The sequence below is a fragment of the Coffea arabica genome, chromosome 10e (genome assembly GCF_036785885.1).
Source record: "Coffea arabica cultivar ET-39 chromosome 10e, Coffea Arabica ET-39 HiFi, whole genome shotgun sequence".
Lineage (NCBI taxonomy): Eukaryota > Viridiplantae > Streptophyta > Magnoliopsida > Gentianales > Rubiaceae > Coffea > Coffea arabica.
This window is the reverse complement of record NC_092328.1, coordinates 1,739,416-1,759,077: the sequence shown is the minus strand read 5'-3', so window position 1 is coordinate 1,759,077 and position 19,662 is coordinate 1,739,416. Positions and strand designations below refer to the sequence as shown.

Here is a 19,662-nt window from a genome sequence, read left to right as displayed (position 1 = left end):
TGCAACTGCTCTATTAGCTAGGGTTAGAATAGTGCACTATTTTGGATTCTATTTAGCCATTTTAACCTGTTTTGTCTGCGGGAGAAAAGAGAGATTGTAAAACTTCACCTGACTTAAATCTCCAGGTTTGCCTCAAGAGTTGCCGGCTTTTGGGGTTAAATCTGCGATTAGGTTTAATTAACTAACTTCAAAAGTCTGAAAAAAAAAAAAATTCACTTGACGTACAACTCTTTTTCAAACAGTGGTGTTTTGAGTATTATCAAGTCAAGATACTAGTAATCCAGTTTATAGAGGATACCATTTGATTTGCTTTCTCTTATTATTTTTGTTGATTGGCTATTGGAGGAAGGTAGTTCGAGCTTTAGATGGTTCAAAGATTATCTAGATTTCAGATTACTTATCAAGGATTTGGGGTTACATGCATTCATGGTAAACATGAGCAAATAAAAAGATTCTCAAACACCCAAGTCGCAATTGTTCACAGCACTGGAAGAAGATTTTCGTTTCTCATTGCACAGACGATTCGATCGTGCAAGAGTCGGCCAACGCGACATTTCGCACGAATCATGCAAGTCGAAAATTTGGTTATTTTGTTGTGGGGGTGGCATTTTATGCAATACATTGTGTACTTGCGCGGAGCTCTTTTCTCACTGTGTTCTTTCTTTCTTTCTTTCTCTTCATTGTAACTCCTGTCTTCACCTTAATTCATCACTGAATCCCATCTTACCTTAGCATTTTGTCATTATTGCTTTTTATCACAATTCATGGGTTTGATTGTTGAGACTCCTAGTGCCCTACCCCAGGAGTTAAGCTGCCCCTTTAATCGTTGGCTCGACAGATTTTTTTTTTTTTTTGGAACATGATAAATTCTATTTTATACTTATTTTTATTTTACAATAAGAGGAAGGAGTGGATTCAAGAGTGTCAATGAAAAATTCGAAAAAAAATTGAACCATCATCATCGGATCAGACGAGTGCCTTTGCCGTCGTTGAAAAAATTTTAAGAAAATTCTGAGCAAGAATACTAGGAGAACCGACCTAGAGTAGTTGGTTGCTCGACAGATGCTCAACTTTAAGCGGAGAAACTGTGGGAATGTCAACCTCATCACAGAAAACAGTTTTCCATCTTGGGTTCGAGGAACTTGTACCGTACTTATTTGATAATTTCTCCATTTTGAAGCTGTACTTATTTGATCAGTTGACCGTAGAAAAACAATTTGGAGCTGGAGTGTGAACCTGAAATGGTGAAGACCATTTGTCCCTACATCTCTGACTCTTATTCATACCCCAATTTGGTGTGAAAAGTTACGCATGCAGACGCCAACTCTTGGTCGTCACTTACTGCTTATAGTTGACCAATATACTACACGTGTCAAGGTGGGAGAGCTCCATATGTTGCCCCCTGACTTCACTGGTCGGGGCCGAGAAGGACAAGTGTCATCACAGGAACGTGCCACTGTTCTCTTTTAATTAGAGCCGTAAACGAATCGAGTATCTCATATTTGAGCTCTGTTCGTTAAGCAGTTCGAACAACGTTCGTGTTCGTTCGTTAATTTTCGAACTCCAAACTTGTGTTCGTGTTCGGTTCGTTAAGTAAAATTCGTGTTCGAGTTCGAGTTCGTGTTCGACTAGTTTAACATAAACGAGCCGTTCGCGAACATGTTCGAAATGCTCGAATCCAAATTATTTTATGCTTTAAATATGCCATGCAAATTATTAATCATTCTTAAAAATAATTAAAGCACTAAGTGACTAAATTCTATTATTCATTAACTATATAACTAACATTAACATAAAAACAACAAATAAAACAAAGAAACTTGCCCTCCAAATATAAAAGTCCAGTCATAAAATTAACCCTAAAATTTGTCAAATGATAATTATGTCTATGTTCACGAACGTTCGTTAAAACTCGCGAACATACTCGTGTTCGCGAACGTTCGTTTAGCATGCTCGCGAACGTTCGTTAAAACTCGCGAACATGTTCGTGTTCGCTCGATTATTAATCGAACAAAAAAATTCGTTCGAACTCGGTTCGTTTAAAATTTCGAACGAGCCTTTCACAAACACGAACGAGCCGAAACGAACCGAGCTAACGAACAGCTCGGTTCGTTTAACAGCTCTACTTTTAATCCAACTACATTGACCTAGACATCAAAATCATTTCATTTCTGTTGTAATTTTCAGTAGGTGGAGGCGGAGCAGCAGGAGAAGGGGGCACGCGAGCCACTGCTATATATGGAACCATGTCTTTCCGGGATCCTAATACACTAAAAACGTTGAATAGGTGAGACAGAAATGTTTTTTTTCATTCGGAGGGGAGCACTGTATATTTCCACAATGGGGATTGTCAATTCATTCTCCACAGAATCATGTTTGCATTTCAAAGCAAAACAAAAACAAGATTGCATATATTTAAATGGTAAATAGTAGTATACAAGTTGGTTGCCCCGTATCCAAATGTTGTATTACATTAATTATTATAAAGATAAAAGACATCAAACACGTACCACCAATTATTTGTTCTCAATTTCCTACCGAAAATCTTTGTGTAGTTGGGATTATTTGTTAGTTTCAAGTATTGGTGCACACTTCAAAATAAATCATATGCTTGGTAAAATTAAATTAATCGCTTACATAATTTACGTGAAGAGGTGGAAATATCTTCATTTTGATTTGTTTGAGAGAATCTGGAGATATCATATTTAGAAACTACTTTTGGTTTCTGATGACGGTCAGAAATGAAAATGATCCTCCGTGTAGGTCGGATATAGGCTTCCTTTAATTTGGTGGAGCTTATCTAAAAAAGATGGTTGATAATTACAGTTTATCGAGCTTGTATCGTTCTTTAAGTGGATTTAAAAAAAAAAAAAAAATCTGCATTTTAGGTCAAGTTTTGAAAATCAAAGAGCAGGCCTATAGGTTATCATGCATAGGAATTCAAGAGCAATGCATCAAGTTAGTTCACGTTAAATTTGGGAGATAGGATGATTAACAAAGCTGCTAGAGGGCTTTATTCACCGTTCTAAAGCAAGATCTCAGCTCTCGTTATTGCTACTAATCTTCCTTTGCCTTTGAAATCCTTTTCTTAAAATTGATTGTCACTCATAGGAACCCATTTCGTTAAATGGTTCAAAGATTTTTGCACATTTCAGATTACTTATCATTTGTCAGCATTGAGGAACGTTATTTCTTTGTTAGGTTTGAGCAAATAAAAAAGAACTGCAAATAATTAACCAAGTGATCGCCATTGTCCCTTACATTGGAACAAGATTACATTTCTCATTGCTTCCGACTAGTCGTGCGGCCAACACGGATGTCGCACGAATCATGCAAGCAGACATTATTCTGTAGTTTGTAAATCGTAAAGACAAAGTGATTCCTCCTGCGACTAATCTGAGTACCTAAAACGCGTATGCAATTTAAGGAGCGCTTATGACTAATCTTAGGAAATAAAAAAAAAACTGGCTGAAATGTGAAGACGTAGTATGAATTTGCACAAAACATTCATCTAACCAAGTATATTGAAATCGCTCGATTCCAGATTAGTCGGATTCGAATAATATAGACATTGGAAGGTTTACGATCCAAAAAAAAAAAAAGAAAGAAAGAAGGGCGAGCATTAGACCTCACACCTTGGAAGTTGGAACCACATCAAAGGGACGAAAGGTGGCAGGAACGATTCCTTCAACGAAGAGAGAATGATGGCCTCTATAAATATCAAATACTGCCGAGCGTCGTTTAGCGCTTCCGTCGTTTACCCATTAATAACGATTGAAGATCTGAAGTTTTGTCAAAAAAGAGGAAAAAGAAAAATGTTTTGTGTCGTCCGTTGGTTGACCATTTTGTCGTGCGGCGGCGGTAACCTTTCTTTTGTTTTTGTCTTTTTTTATAGCAGTAACGTCCATCGATTGACCATTTTGTCGTCCATTGCCGGTAACGAACTTTTTTTGTTTATGTCATTATTATTTTTTTAGAGCAGCAACGCAACGAACTTCTTTGCGTGCTGAATTCGTGTTGCCATGTCCTCTTTTGCGCTCAAGTCCTTTTAGCATTTTTTTGGCTGATGAAGGCTTCAATTGCCTGTAGAGCTTTGTCATCCGAGTACCATTTTTCCCCCCCTCTTTTAATATAAGAAATCATCCAAAGTAAGGGTGCGTTTGACAAAATTAAAATTTAAAAATTGAATTCATTAAATTATTAAATTGTAAAATATTAAATTTAATACGTTTGAATCATTCACTTATCATTTAATTTTAGGAGTAAGTTTTGTCTAGAAAATTCAATGCCACTTAATTGATTCACATATTCAAAATTTTGGTTATCAAACGATCTGAATATGTTAAGATCTGAATCCATTCAATTTAAGTATTGAATTAGATTATCAAACACGGTCTAAGTTGTCTAAAGATATATTTTCACTGTGAATAGGACTACAAATGAATTAAGTCAAGGGGAGTTTTGGGTTAACCAAGTTGAGTTTGACTCGAACTTGACAAATTCTCAATATAAAAACCTGAACTCAAAAAAATAAAAATGATTATTATATTCTTTTAGACTAGGCAAAATAGGCATTTTCCCTTATTTATTAATAAAAATATTTTAACATATATCAAAAATTTTACTTTTAAAAATGAAACTAATAAAAGCATATGAATTCAAGCCAAGTCGATGAGCTAACTAACCAATTATCTCTATACTCGAGCCTGAGCTTGACAGCTTCACTTGGTCGGTTTGAACCTGGTATTGCTGAGTTCGAGTTGAGAGTCAAGTTTTGGTCGAGTTGATTTGCGAGTACTTGTAGGCTAGTTTGATTCATTTACAGCTTTAATTGTGAATTATAGGAACCAACTGAGAAATCAATTACTCCCTCCGTCCCATTGTTAAAGTCATGTTTCACCTTTTTCATTGTCCCAAAATTAGAGTCATGCTAAAATTTTTCCCTTCCAGAGTTCCATTCTTACCCTTGTTGTGCATATGTAAAAAAGTCCCAAGAAATTTAATAGGACTCACCATTTATTCCCATTTAGAGAAGTTCGAAGAGTGTGCAGGACAATTCCCAGTTTATAAGGCCACTATTGATGCGTGTCCTTAACGTATGAAGAGATGCATTTGATTGAGGTGGGACCCACAGAATTATGACTCTTTGAAAAACACAAACTTTAGTTGACTAATGTAATTACAGCAAGGTAAATTTGGAAGTAAAGCATCGGTTGCCAATAATAGTCCATTGTACATAAAAAGTTGCAGTCCCAAGAACCGACTTTAAATTTGGGACGGAGGGAGTATTTGATATTATTAACTTGGTATTTTGTTTGAAGGGCATGTGTGCAACAGACATTGATTAAGAGGGGTTTTGGATGTTAGATTATTAAAAAAAAAATAATTAAAATTGGGAATTATGTCTAAATTCTAAAGCAAGAAATAAATATAAACATATTGCAATTTAGATGGTTAACAGTGCACAAATTAGGTATACAACCAGTATCCGTTTAATACTCGGTAGAAGTATTATATTATATCTTAGAAGGATAAACAACATCAACTAGCACCAATTGTGTCGAATAATGAGGGCATTGTATTGGTGACTTGTACAATTAGTATCAATAACTCATATTAATTACTATCATTAGAACTTATACTTCTTGTGAGGTTTAGAGCTGTGAATTTAATCACTCCTGAATAACATATGCTGTCTTTCTTGACAAATTTCTACAGAAACCCTTTGTGTGATAGAGAATCTTTATCAGCTTCAAATATTGGATTGCATTTCAATTGAAGTCATATACCTTTAAAACTTATAGTCGTTCATATGAAAGTGAGCTTATCTATAAACACTTGCTGATAATTGAAGTTTATCTAGCTGGCTAGGGCGATTTTGTAAATTACCAAATAATGATGGTTGCTCTCTTATTGGATTAAACAATTTCTACATTTTAACTCAAGGTTTAGGGAATCAAAGAGCGCGCCTATAAGTTTTTACACTTAGGAAGCCAAAAGCAATGATTTTACTTTATCTCATGTTGAATCTGATCGCAAAAGAAATAGAATAGCCAAGAATTGAATTCTCATTGCTCCGAATCTTAATTTCTTTGCCTATAAAATCATTTTCTTAGAATTTGATTGTCACTGATATGAACCCATTTCTTTCAATTATGTAACAAATTAACTAAACTAAAGTGATTTGTGAGTATTTGATGTACGAGGCCAGAATTACTTAAATCGGTATGAGTTGTTCTTAAACCATCAAAGTAAGTAAAAGTCATTACAACCATAATCAATCAACTCTCCCTTTCTCGGCCTTTTTGTAAATTAGAAAAAGCAATGTTGATTGGTTAATTGTGAGAAGTGAAAGCTGGCACAAACTTGACTTGGATTATTGTCCTCCGAGATGCATGCAAGTAAACATACTTAGCTAAAGAGTCAAATCCTCTCTAGTTGAGCCCCGAAAGGCAATAATAAAAGATAGCTCAAATTTCTCAAGTACCGCCAACGTTGAACTCAGGTTTCGAGCACTGCAAGCCCACAGTTTTTGTTGGTAATATTCAAGTACATGCAGTGGCAGTGAGTGCTGACGAAATCCTTTGAGACTTTGAGGAGTAGAGGGGAAAGTTACATCTGTGCTTCGGTCCCTGCAGTTTTTGTTTCTTTCTGAGGATTCTAGAGTGGTATTCCTAAGATGTTCTCCACAAAACAACCTAGCCAAGTATTGAATGCTTACTAGATTCCAAGGTCTCAACACAACACCTCAACAAGAACATTTAAAAGAACGCAACAGTCACAGTGACAGCTGCCAAGTGCCTACCTACGTATCAATCCTGGGCCTTTGTTGCAATGCAATATATCTCAGCTAGCTCACTAATGAGTTTCAGGAGAGTTGGCCCCCTTTTTTTTTCTTTTTGTTTGAAGTGGGATCAAGTACTGAGAGAACTACTAACAAGTTTAGAACTTTTCCACCTTGGTTCGGCCGTTCTGACATCATTTTGTGGAGTTATGATCCAAACTCAACTAAAACCTCATTCACTTAAATGCATGTGAAATATATATCCTCAATATTTCTCCACAAAACCATCCAAGTGAGATGAACCATCCCTTCTTTTCTTCTACGCCACCTGAGCTTAATTTTGTCTGAAAGGGAAAGAAAAGTGAGAGAGTTAAAGTTTGAGTTCGCATTTAATCTAACGGAAAAAGTATACAAAGAAAAAAGAAAAGAAAAGGAGGTAGACATTATCCTACTGTTTGGTGTTGCCAAGTATCAGTTTCATTCCATGGACGTGGACACGTAGCCGACAGTGCTTCCCTTTCCTTCATCACAACTCTCTTCTTGCATATCCTCCTCCTTCACTACTCCTCGTCTTCATTCTTCCCCAGCCTAGTATAAAATTGTGTATTTCTCCATGCAAATGCAACTTCCATTCCTACATTCTCCTCTACTCCTCTGAAAGCTCTCGAAGGAAACAATATCAAAAGATGGATGCTGACCGTAGTGGAAATGGAAACGGAAGGCCAGGAAAGAAGCCAGCACAAGCCAGTTCAAGAAAAGGCTGCATGAGAGGCAAAGGCGGACCTGAGAATGCTTCTTGCGCCTACAAAGGAGTCCGGCAGCGCACTTGGGGCAAGTGGGTTGCTGAAATACGCGAACCAAATCGTGGTTCGCGCCTCTGGTTGGGAACTTTCGACACCTCTCACGAGGCAGCCATCGCTTACGATGCTGCAGCACGTAAGCTGTACGGGACAGCAGCCAAACTTAACCTACCGCATCTATATCGAAGGCCTCAGCACATTCCTGTCTATTCCACTCTCAACACCACCACTCCGATCGACACCGGCGGCGAGAATCAAACTGTGTTGCGACCAGTTCCGTTTCAACAAAGTCCCTTCCGCAATTTTGCATCCAGTAGCAACTCCAGTTACCCACCCCAGTGTCAGCCAAATGAAAGGCTGTTTTTCCAGACGGAGACAAATGCAACTACGACTGGTTACCTTGCGGGTACAACAACTGCTGGTGTAACATCAGTTCCGAACGACAATAACAACTTTGTTGACGACAACGGAAACGAGGCAGTCGAAAGCGAGGAAGGGACTATGAGAGGAATGTGGAATAAACTCAACGCAAATTTGCCAGCGATTGATGATTCTTCCATTTGGGCTGAAGCCCAAGCTGCTTCCCCTTTTCAGGCTGCTGTGACTGATCCAGGGATCTTCGGTGGCAACTTCGAAGATAGCAACTACCCCTGGAACTGAAGTGCATGGTCTTCTAAATAGGTTTAATATAATAATATATAGCATATTAGTAATACTACTATATATATATATACATAATTAATTATAGGATAAATAAATGTGTAAATATTAATGGCCGCTCGCTATTTAGGTATATTATTATTATCCATATGTTTTAAGAGAAAGAGAGCGAACATATATGTATGTATCTGCATGTTTGTTTAATATATTTGCCGCTTGGCTGTGTGTTTATTTCTGTCTTGATTGCTTGTCTTGCATGTTGGTTTATTTCTTTTTTTCTTTTGGTTACCTTGGAAAACCTAAAGGCCCGTTACACAGAAACGGCAGCCGACACCCCGATTAAATCATATGTAATTCAAAAAAATTTCCTCAGCTGATGTATTGAAGACGGCAACCATTTAACTCCTGGTTCAGGAAGCAAGCTCTCCCTGGCTAAATAGTCCGCATTTGTATTCCCTTTACTCCAAGTGTGAATAAGTTGGAGTTCCCAGTGGGAATTTGATCTGCGTTAGTAGGTTCGAACAGGGGCTGCTCTGTGTGTGATTCCGCCAGTGACAAAGTTATCTTAAAACCAGTTTTAACCAGTATTCGTCTCTATCCACCTCCGAAGCCATGCACAGCCCATAAAACAGCCTCATGATTTGATGGTTCGACGTAAAAGCATTATTTCTGTTTTGCTTGCTCTTCTGTACGTTTACTTGTGTTTTACTATAGGGAAAATATTAAAATATCATTAAACATCAGCGCAAATTTTCAGATGCCTTGCTCCATAGGAGGACGTTTATTATTTGATATGTTGACACGTCTACGTTTGACCAAGATTATAATTTCCAAAAAAAATTCTTAAGTTCTTCTGTAAAAACTTGATAAAAGCATAAGATAATCAACTATTTCGTGCAACCGCCTTTTTTGGGAAGCAAGTGAAGGAGATTTTTTTTTTTTTTTTTTTTTCACTTACTAGCTCAATTACTGGATCAAGTCACCTTCAGCTATCTTTGTTGCAATAGCCACAAAACCTCCTAAAATTTGGCCACAATAAAGCATTTGCACCACCAGGATGAGCTGGATTCTTATCTATCAATCTCAAGCAAGGTAAGCTATGAAATCATGTCAAGCAGAGAAGCAATTCAGGTGTTTAGTAGAATTTTGATGCCTAAACTACTGTAACTACTAAATTAATTATAACTTTATAAAAGAATGGATAAATATATTTTCCTATTTAGAAAAATTGAGATACTAACTTATTTGTAGTTTTTGTGTCATTATAATGTAGTACAATTTGTTGTTGTGCTTTACTGTTTTTGAGTAGTTTCATAAAATTTTAATATCTTTGTGGTTCGTCTAGATGGAGAGTTTTTTTAGATGTTTGTATAAAATTTACTATAACTTATTATAGAATTTGTGGAAAACTTGAAAAAAAAATTATATTTTTTCTTTTCCTTTTCTTTCCTTTTTTTTTTCCTTTCTTTTCTCTTCTTTTTTCCCTTCTTTTCTCTTCTTTTTTCCCAGCACCACCCCGCTCCAACCTTAGATAGTCGACCGCCAGCATCTCCACCTCTTGGACCAGATCCACTGGCATTTTTTTCTTTTTTCCTCTTTCTTTCCTCCCCCTTCCTCTTCCATTTTTTCCTTCTTCTCTTCCGATTTGCCTCTCCTCTTTCTTCCATCACTACCTCCTCTTCTTCTCTTCCTCATCGGTTTGCAACCCTCGCCCCCTCTCTTGTTGAATTTGAACCAAATTTGGTGCTCACCTTTCCTACCAAATCTGGTATAGGTCCCACAGGAGAGGGTAGCGGTGGTTGTAGAAGGATTAGGGAGGGAAAAGAAGAGGAGGAGATGAGGTGGCAAGAGAAAGGAGAAGAAGGAAAAGGGGAAAGAGGAAGATAGAGATGGAGGGTGGGAAGAGAAGGGGAAAGAGGAAGCGAGAGAGCAGAAAAAAAGGGATAAGGAAAGTGCTAATGGCGCTGGCGGAGGTACCAACTAACAGCGATTACTTAGTGCTAGCCAGCGGTGGTAGTTTGAGATGGAGAAGGAGGAAAAAAAAAGAAAAAAATAAAACAAAATTGTAAAAGAAAAAACTTTAGAAGGTTACTGTGGATAAAAAGTCAGTATATCTCTACAGCACTCATGTGCACTATCTAAGCCACTAAACAGGTATATAAACAAGGGTGAAATTGGAAACCAAGTGAATCAGACAATAAATCAAAGCATTGTTCATAAAAATTGTAACTCCCAAATTTTTTGGGACAAAAGGAGTATTAAAATATGTTTATTAACCACATCACTCTTTATTTAAAAATTTAGTGCTAATTACAAAAATATATTATAGCAATATGATATATGTGAAGTAACAAAATGATCAGAAAATGTGTTAAGAGAATTTTCATGTAAAATATCGAAATCCAAACGATACTTAATGCAAAAATCTCTCTTTACTTCCATCTCACACTCATATCACCACCTCCTTTCGTTATCAATTGATCTCTGTGGTACCATATTTTTATTCATGTTCTTCACGAGCCTCTTCCTCATTTATGGATACCCGATTTTAACCCTCCTATTCAATCCATTCTAAAGAGAATAGAATGACTGAAGAGAAAAGAAATTAAAGACATAAATAAAAACAAAAGAGAACAAAAATTTTTAATTTGAAAATAATTCCTTAATTGTGGCAAATGCAATTCCACCCTTCTTAGCAAACACTTGGAAAAGTTGAAAGAAATTATCCAAATTGCACTTCATTTGCAAGAGAAAATAGATAAAATGTCCCACGTGTATATGTCATGCATACATGTCATGCTTGGATAAACTTGAACATCAATCACGAGCCTGTTTGACAAACAAGTTTTGGCCAAGTTTGTCTATTATAAATTTTTTAACAACTTCAATTACAGTTAGCTCAAAAAATTTCTCAAAATTTTTAAACTAAATATTTCAAAATATCTAAAAATTTATGCACTTTAAAAATTTTTCTTACAACTTTTACAGTAAGTTACAGTAAAGTTTTAAACAAACACTCATAAAACTTGTTTACCAAACGGCAGCACGATTACGTGAAAATCACATAAAATGGAAGCAATTATTTGAGGTCTTAATGGTTAGCACAAAATGTTTCAAACGTGCTCATTATTCAATTTAGAGTAAATGCATTTCTCAAACTATTGGTTTCAGCGTAAATTTAGCTTCATTTCAATGTTATCTAAAAAATTTTACCCAAAAAATATGAAGTTGAAGGAAGTTCAAATTGCTCCTCTAATGGCAAATGCAATCTTATTTAAAATTTGTTACTCCAAAATATTGCCAAAGAATATGAATGCTGATGGAAATTTGAAATATCGCACAAAAGAAAATCCATCATGTTAGAAATTGTTACTCCAAATCAAATATATGTTGATAGAAAACATGAACATTGATGAAAGTTTGTTATTCCTCTAATACCATAGGCCCATTTAGCAAATAAGTTTTTTTGAGTGTTTGACTAAAACTTTATTTTAAAAGTTGTAGAAAAATTTTTTAAAATGAAAAACTTTTTTTCCTTTTCTTTTTTCTTTTTCTTTTATTTCTTTATTTTTTCTTTTCTTTCCTCTCTTCTTCTTCTTCTCCCTTCCCCCTCCCACATCAGAAGTTGCAGCAGCAACAACAATTTTTTTTTTTTTTTTTTTTTTTGCAATTTTCTCACTCCCCCTCTTTCCCTCTCACGCTACCTCTCCCTCCCCCTGCCGACAGCAACAGAATTTTTTTTTCACTTTTCCCTCTCTCCCCCTCCCTCTTCCTCTCCCTTCCTTTCTTTTCTCCTCATCCTCTCTCCCCCACTCCCTCTCCTTCTCTCTTTCCCGCCACCTCTCTCCTTTCCCTTTCCCACCCCCTACGCAAATTACGCTACCAAATTTGGTCGCGTGGCCAGATTGCATAGGAGGGAGGGGGAGAGAGATGGCGGGGAAGGGAGGAGGAGAGAGAAGGGGAGAAGAGAAAAACAAAAAACTTACCTCTGCCGGCGTCGGCGTCGAAAGAGGTACTGGCGCCGGAGATGGTGGTGGATTGATGTGGGGGAGGAAGAATAAAAAAAAAGGAAGGAAAATTTTTTTGCATGTTTTGGGTATTTTGAAATATGTAGTTTAAAAATTTTGAGAAATTTGTTGAGAAAATTGGTAAGAGATAAACTTGACCAAAAATTCATTTGCCAGGCAAGTATTTACATAAGAAAAACATGCAAATAGATCAAGAATAGTTTCATACTCTTGAACAGGAGTTCAATAATGATATTTAATAAAGCGGATTCTTGAAATTGGAAAACAAAATATAGAGTTATGCTCGGTTTGTTTGGAATCTTCTGACATGCATATCTTCATCTTGCGCATGAAGGTGAAAGGCATGCCAACGAAGGAAAGTCTTTCTAGCCCAAGTCAAATGCACCTAATTAGCCTGCTAGGAATATTACACTAGTAATTGAATAGAGGTGAAGGTGGTATTTGAGGAGGTATGAGGTAACTTAAACGCAAGTTTGCTAGAGATAGAATTGTCCTCCATTTACGTTGAAACTCGAGCAACCACGTCTTTTCAAGTGGCAGCAATATACACCAAACGTATTGGATGGTATGGACTATACATGCTGCAACTCATATAGTTTTGAATAGTAAATGGGCAGAAATATAGTGCATATATTACTACATATGCTTATTGCTCCAAATATTCACATGCACGCGTACATCTTATAAAGTTAGTGAAAAAATTGTGCGAGTTGCTTAGGTGTTACGTGAGTTGGTCAGCAGAAGACGACCCAAGTCTTGGTTGAAAAGTTTGTGAATCTCGCTGGGGAAATAATAAAGTAAATCTTTTCCAAGTCTTCATTTTTTTTAAGGGATAATTTCAGAAACCTCCCTCGAGGTTTCAGACAATTTCATCTAATATCTTTGAGGTTTTTAATATTACACTTACCTCCCTTAACCCTATAAAATGATCATAATAATCTTAATATATTAATATTTTTCATTCAATTAAATAATATGCTCCTAATCTTGTGCATCGGAATGCACCACACAATTCAATAATTTTCAATATTTAATGGAAACAAAAACAAGGCCACTTATAGAATAACTAATTATGTCCTAAACATAATTCTAACATATTACAAATTAATTTTAGTTTGGCTTGAAAGATCTAAAGATGAATAGAAGAAGATATAAGTTGAATATTTAAATATAACATGCACGAAATGGTAGCCCAACATTTGAGAGATGGGATATTATCTTAATACAACTAGTGAAATCTTTTAAGTTTAACAGTATTGATTTTTTTTTTCTTTTGTAATGAGATTTTAGAATTTAAAGACTAGTGGTAGCGATGGTCATGATGATAATGGTACTAATTTGAGATGTAGGAATATGAAATATTTTAAAAAGTAGAGATGATGGTTGAAAGTAGGTTTGAGATTTTGTGTATATTCCATTTTTTTTTTATAGAATTTTTTAAGAAGGTAAAATGAACTTTACAATTTCATGAGGGCAATTTGGGTTATTCATTCAAAATTTTAACCATTGAATAGTTTTTGTTACCAAAATGGTAAATTCAAATGAGGTATGTGTAATTTTTAAAACTTCAAGGGTACTAAGTGAAATTGTTAAAAACCTCAGGGGAGGTTTCTGAAATTATCCCTTTTTGTAAAGAAAAGCTCTCGTTGTTAATGTGGTTTCCTTTTTAAGAGATATTCAAATATTTGAATCACATTTAAAATAAATATGGAATTTCATTTAACAAATGTATTCACCCTTTGCATATTACGAACAAAAGAAGTACAAAATCAAGGTATAGAAGTTCTATTTATCACGTGCAAAGATCGTGCCTACACATCAACCACTGCCTGCATCATCCATAGAGTAACTGAAATGTATAGTTTGGCTTTTTACACATTGATTTGGGCCATAGATCAAGCACCCATGACTTTTCAGGAAGCAGTGCATAATGCAGGTGGCTTTGACAGATACCAAAGGCTTGGCTGAATCGAGCTACCTGGGATGCAATTGAAGTGCTGGTCAACACTGATCAGGCATAAATATAGAGCATAAAACTTGTACTGCATATTTTGACAAAAAAAAAAAAAAAAAACTTGTACTGCATATGGATCCATCAATCCGTAGTAGAGTGTAATAGAAAAGAAAAGGGAAAAAAACCCATGAGATGCCACAAATGTCGTATGCCACATGGTTTTCCCTCGTGAAGAAGTCAAATTAATATAACTTTACATTCATGAAACAGCTATGGATGCTTCTGCCATCGTTTTCCAGTATCGATTATGTAGCCATACAGAATCAGCTTCTATGGCAACACCATCTTGATTGCGATGCCAACTGAAATGGGCATGAGTCCTATTCTTAACATCAAAAATGCCGTGTCCAAAGCTAGCTTCTCGATATGCAGAGTACTCTGGTTGTGGCTCTGTCATCCTACAAATTACAGATTAAGAAGAATATCTCTATAAACATAGTAGGATCACATCATTATTCTCCTCATAACTTCTAGGACTTCAAGGATAATTAAAGAGTAATCTTATAGCAAAACATACTTTGTGGCCAATCCTTCAAGGTTTCCTCCGTCTCCTATGGTAATATAGACTGGGGCAGACTCATCCTTCGTAGGAGTGCATCTCTTGTTCACAATATTGTACCTGATGTTTGATACGCGCTCCTGTGATAAATTATTAGTTATTGCAGCTCAAAAGATTTCATAGCTTTGCTGAAGTAATTGTAACAATTGATGACAGTTTCTACATTTTGCACTAAAACAGAATGAAGGAAAACAAGGAAATATCCAAGAGAGTAAAAAACATCATGCCCACAAAAACAATAACAGAGAAATCAATCATGTTAAAAGAAGATTTCACCAAACTAAATTACTTTGTAAAATATTAAAAAAGAAATACTATAAGATATAACTCCATGGATAGAGTTGATCTAGCCACAAAATTTATTGAAGTGAGCAGGGACAACTCACAGATCTTTCATAGGAGTGAACATGGCCAGCAAACACAACATCAACCTCGTACTCCACAAGCCATTTCTCATACATCACTCGCATGGTTTCCCCTTCCATATAGTGAGTTTCGTAGCTATTATACATAGGACAATGCATGAGTACAATGAGCCAGGGTGTTTCATTCCGGTTCACTCTACTTAGCTCACTGGTAAACCATTTGTATTGAGGAGTGTATTTACCTACAGCACCACATGCAAACAATTTTAGTAGTTGCCTTAGGATTTCTTAACCGAGACACCTGAGACAAATTTAGACATGGTAAAAAGTAGCCTCCAGGGGACATTCAATGGTATTAAGCTGCTCGGCCAAATTCTTACCATAACCAGAGTACGAAGACATGACAATGATGTGAGCTGAAGCTCTCTTGATTGAGTACCAAAGGGGAGATGTACTGTCTGATGCTCTGTATGGCACAAAATATCGGTGTGTATAGGGCTTGAAAGGTTTAGGTTCCCCCTGCACCCATAGATATTGAAATTGAGCAAGTACGGGCAGAAATCACATCACAGCAAGTATCATAGAGCTCATTTGGAATCCACAATGAATATCATTCCCTTTTTAATGCATTATTGATTGCACAGCTAATAAATTGTGCAAAGAAAATAAATTTTTGTTTCCCAATCTTTAGAACCATCCCGCTCCTATTTAAACACAAGTACCAGTTAAGATTCTTGATTAAGAAAAAAAGAGTACGATTTTTCCTCTAAGAGGAATAAGAAAGTAAGGAATCAACATTTTCCTTCAACAAAAGATGAAGATATTATACATACAATATTAGGACTAAAATCAATTTCATGATTCCCTGCTGTCCAAATCCATGGTTGATATGCAGCACTTCTCTCTGTAAACCTTCCCCAAGTATCCCACCTAATGTTGTTGTGATATGGGTAATCATCAGCGTAAGAGAGGTCTCCAACATAAAGTACTGTCTGTCCTTTTGCTGGATTCAACTGATAATGAGCCACAGTTGTATTGGAGTCAAAAGTCTGCCCAAGATCCCCTGTAAATAACTAAATAAAGTGAGTTGGAAACGCAAAGTGCACTATTTGTTGTATTTATTTTGATCTTGTTCCTCGTAAGACAGTCAACATACAACATGCATATCTTTGTGACGTTAGCATGAAACTTGAGCAAGCATTGGAGGCATCAGATAAAGTTCTTCTCATCAATATGGAGTGTGCTTGCTAGCAGTCAGTATTGCCTAGCAAGAAATGAAATGAAGTAGATGCTGAAAAGACTTAAGATGCAAAACTACTAGCTCAATAAAAAGAATAAACATCTGTAGCTATCTGTTTATATGGTTTGATCATCTCAAATCTCAATGGTTGTATCCAAGAATACTTTAATAATAAGATCATTAAGATTCAAAAGTCAAAACAGTCTATTCAGTTCCCGTAATTTTGAAATGTACCTATGAGACCAAACGTATAAGGAACATCAGGACCAACTTTGGGAGGTGTAACGAACCAAAACTGTCTGGTTGTGTTCCCAATACCTACTTCATAGTTGTATTTGGTATCATACTGCAGCAGCAGCAAAAAAATAATTCTGTTAATCATTAAGAAACGCTTGCTGATTTGCAGGTAAAGCTGTAACAATGAAGATTAAATCCCACATTGCAGCTAGTTGCAAAACTCAAATACCTCCAAATCTTCAATGGTACAATGGTGAATAAATCCCGATGTATAGTTGTAATACTTGTAGGTAAGGACAATGCCATCAGCACGAAATATATGCTTGCTATTTTCAGGCCAATAGAGCACTATATTTGAGCCAGGTTCATCAGCTGTGATCCAAGAGACAATCACACCTCTTCCCTCACTATCCCCTTGTGTTATATGTACCTTCAAAAGCCATAATACACATTCCAGCTAGTACAAACCCTTTACACATCCTACAATGATGTACTGAATACACAAACTGTGGAATTCAAAATACAACTTTTAATGCCTTCCCTTTTAGCTCTTCTTATAAACTGCCAAACTACCATGAGAAGAAAAAGAAGATTACCAATCAGCAGATGTCCACAAAGAAAAAAATGAGTAGTGTCAATGCATTGACCGGGATAATTAACCCATTAAAGCCTAATTCAAGAATATTCCGTTTTACTTCCGAAGCTACAACGGACATTCACACTTGCTATTAAAAGGGAAAGGACAGATTTTTTTAGAAAGAGAAACCAAAAAAGATTACAGAACTTCCAAGAAAAGAACAGCCTTTGGCAGGAATAAAAGATAAGAGAGGACAAAAAGAAAAAAAAATGGCAGAAATTACCTGCTGTGGAGCATTGTAACCGGGGGGAACTCTGAAGACATCACTGTCTAAGGGCATATCGATATCATAATTATACTTTCTTACATAGCTGCTTGTCGTTCCAGCAGAGCAGAACTCAAGAACCTGAAGATGTAAGGTCAATCCAACAAACAGATAGAAAGAGAATCCAGCAAAACTATAAAGCTTGAAACCCATTTCTTGAACTGGGTTTGAGGTTCAAAGTTCGCAAGATTTCCACACTCAAGTCAGCATATTCAGCAGGACTAAATGATTAACTTGGGTGCCTTAAATGAAACTAGAGTGTGCAAGAAAAAGGTGCAAGGGAATATTCAGTTTTTGGATGCCACAAACTGGGGTGGTGACTGGTGTATTTTGGTGACACGCCACGACTCAAGCTCTGACGCGCTCACTCATCTAAAACAAACTTCCAGAAGTTTAACGGAGTGATTCAGGTTGCGAGTTTAGCACTAATTTAAATCAGCAACTTGGTAGAACTTAGCGGCAGTTTAAGTGAAAGATCGAAATCTTGTCAGATGGCATGCCAAGAAGACTGAGCGTTAAAAAAGTCGACTCAAGTGGCAGCTGTACCGGTTGGTCATGCCTCCACCCAAGATTTCTTTTGGCTATTTCTTTGTGCTGTACACTAATGTTCTCTCGTCTTTTTTCTCTCTCTTTTATTCAAGGCATAATGTTAGAAATCTCCCCTAAGGTTTCTAATAATCGTAATCACCTCTTCTAAGATTTTAAAAAAAATTATAAAAACGTCTCCTAGAAAGTTTATTTTGATATTAATTGACATCGTAAGTAAAATAAATTCAATATTACTCCTTTTTTATATGTAAAATAAATTAAATGCTAACAAATCAGCGATCACCATTATTCATTAGGTGAAAATTTCAAATTAGTTTTTTTGTAGGAATATTTAAATCATGTTTTGAAAACTTTTTTTTTTTGGTACTTTGGACTTGTTTTTTTGGTTGGGGTATGTGGATTTAGGATTTAAGTTTTATAAGAGACTCCAAAAGTTAGTGACTTTTGAATTCTCCTGTAGAATTAGTTTAAATGTTAAGTTTACCGATTTCAGTAGAAAGGAGGGTGAAGATTTGATGACTACGGGAAGGCCGAGGGGCTATCCTGTACTGGGCTGTATGTTTCATCAGTGGAATTTTGACCGTCAGATGATGTTACTTGGGATTGGAATATATGGGCCCATTTGATGTTCCATTTTCGTATCCGTTTGTTTTGTGGGCCTGAAAAGAATGGAGCGAACAGACTTGTTCAGAATACATAGAAAATTGTGTCAGTGGGAATCCCTTGGGTTTCAGCCTTTCAGGTCCAAGTCGTGGAAGGATTTGTTTGTAATGGACTGCAAAGGAAAAATCGGGACTTTGAACGCAAAATGCTTCATACGCCGAAACAAGAAGATAGTTGATACCATGCAGAGAAAAAAACTTGGTCTTCCAACAATTAGGTATCAGAAGGTTTTATCCCAGTAAAAAAAAAAAAAAAAAAATTTCTTGTTCATCCCAATAGGTAGCAGAATCATTTTTATCCCAGAAAAAGAAAATCCCTTACCATTAACAGACATTATTCTTATTCTCTTACCTTGTCAAAAAATAAAGGGATGTTATTTCTTTCTTGACATCTACATGGCAATGGCAGTAATAGCAAATGGTTAAATTACTCAACTGGACCATTTCTACACGGGCGGCCCTGAAAACAAAAATATCTGGCTGCATGGTTGCATCCGTCCGTGGAGACGAATGCTTGACGATCGGCAGATAGAATTAAAAATGATATTGAGTTGCGCAGCCGGAGGCGGTCTCTCCCAAAGCTTGCTGCGACGCGAATGATCCGTCCGCGGATGGGAGAATCCGGCCAAATTTGTTGGTCGGCAGTTGGAAAAGTCGTAAATACTAGATTATTACTGGTATACATCTGTGCCAGTTTTAGTTCATGTAGAATCCAAATGTTAGGTTTTTAATAATACTCAATGCGTACAAGGCTACAGAATTGAAGAGGTAAAACAAACACTCAAAATATATATGTAGGAGAGCAAAAAAAAATAATCAACTTACAATATTATTGAAATATCAAACAATGAAGAAAGTCACA

General features: G+C 36.3%; 2 protein-coding genes across 3 annotated transcripts; one reads left to right on the top strand and one right to left on the bottom strand.

Annotated features, from left to right (window-relative positions):
• Nucleotides 1–7,470: 7,470 nt before the first annotated feature.
• On the top strand, nt 7,471–8,244 carry LOC113712550 (uncharacterized). Its single transcript, XM_027236031.1, has one exon. The coding sequence runs from the start codon at nt 7,471–7,473 to the stop codon at nt 8,242–8,244; it is 774 nt and encodes a 257-aa protein (XP_027091832.1).
• Nucleotides 8,245–13,967: 5,723 nt separating this feature from the next.
• On the bottom strand, nt 13,968–18,163 carry LOC113712118 (purple acid phosphatase). 2 transcript variants are annotated; one of them, XM_027235409.2, is made up of 9 exons: nt 17,548–18,163; nt 16,917–17,117; nt 16,685–16,796; nt 16,044–16,273; nt 15,591–15,729; nt 15,232–15,452; nt 14,804–14,925; nt 14,484–14,684; nt 13,968–14,250 (listed from the first exon to the last, which is right to left on the bottom strand). In XM_027235409.2, the coding sequence occupies exons 1-8, from the start codon at nt 17,740–17,742 to the stop codon at nt 14,486–14,488; spliced, it is 1,419 nt and encodes a 472-aa protein (XP_027091210.1). In that variant the 5' UTR covers nt 17,743–18,163; the 3' UTR covers nt 13,968–14,250; nt 14,484–14,485. The 2 variants fall into 2 exon arrangements, with proteins under 2 accessions (XP_027091210.1, XP_027091209.1); XM_027235408.2 differs by lacking the exon at nt 13,968–14,250 and having other exon boundaries at nt 14,337–14,684; nt 17,548–18,162.
• Nucleotides 18,164–19,662: the final 1,499 nt, after the last annotated feature.

What these genes read in the sequence shown, in the direction of transcription:
- LOC113712550 (XM_027236031.1), top strand. Translation starts at nt 7,471, where the DNA reads ATGGATGCTGACCGTAGTGGAAATGGAAACGGAAGGCCAGGAAAGAAG.
- LOC113712118 (XM_027235409.2), bottom strand. Translation starts at nt 17,742, where the DNA reads ATGGGTTTCAAGCTTTATAGTTTTGCTGGATTCTCTTTCTATCTGTTT. An exon ending in TTATACGTTTGGTCTCATAG is followed by an intron (nt 16,274 to 16,684) that starts GTACATTTCAAA and finishes AGTTATTTACAG; the next exon opens with GGGATCTTGGGCAGACTTTT. An exon ending in TTCACTCCTATGAAAGATCT is followed by an intron (nt 14,926 to 15,231) that starts GTGAGTTGTCCC and finishes AATTTATCACAG; the next exon opens with GAGCGCGTATCAAACATCAG.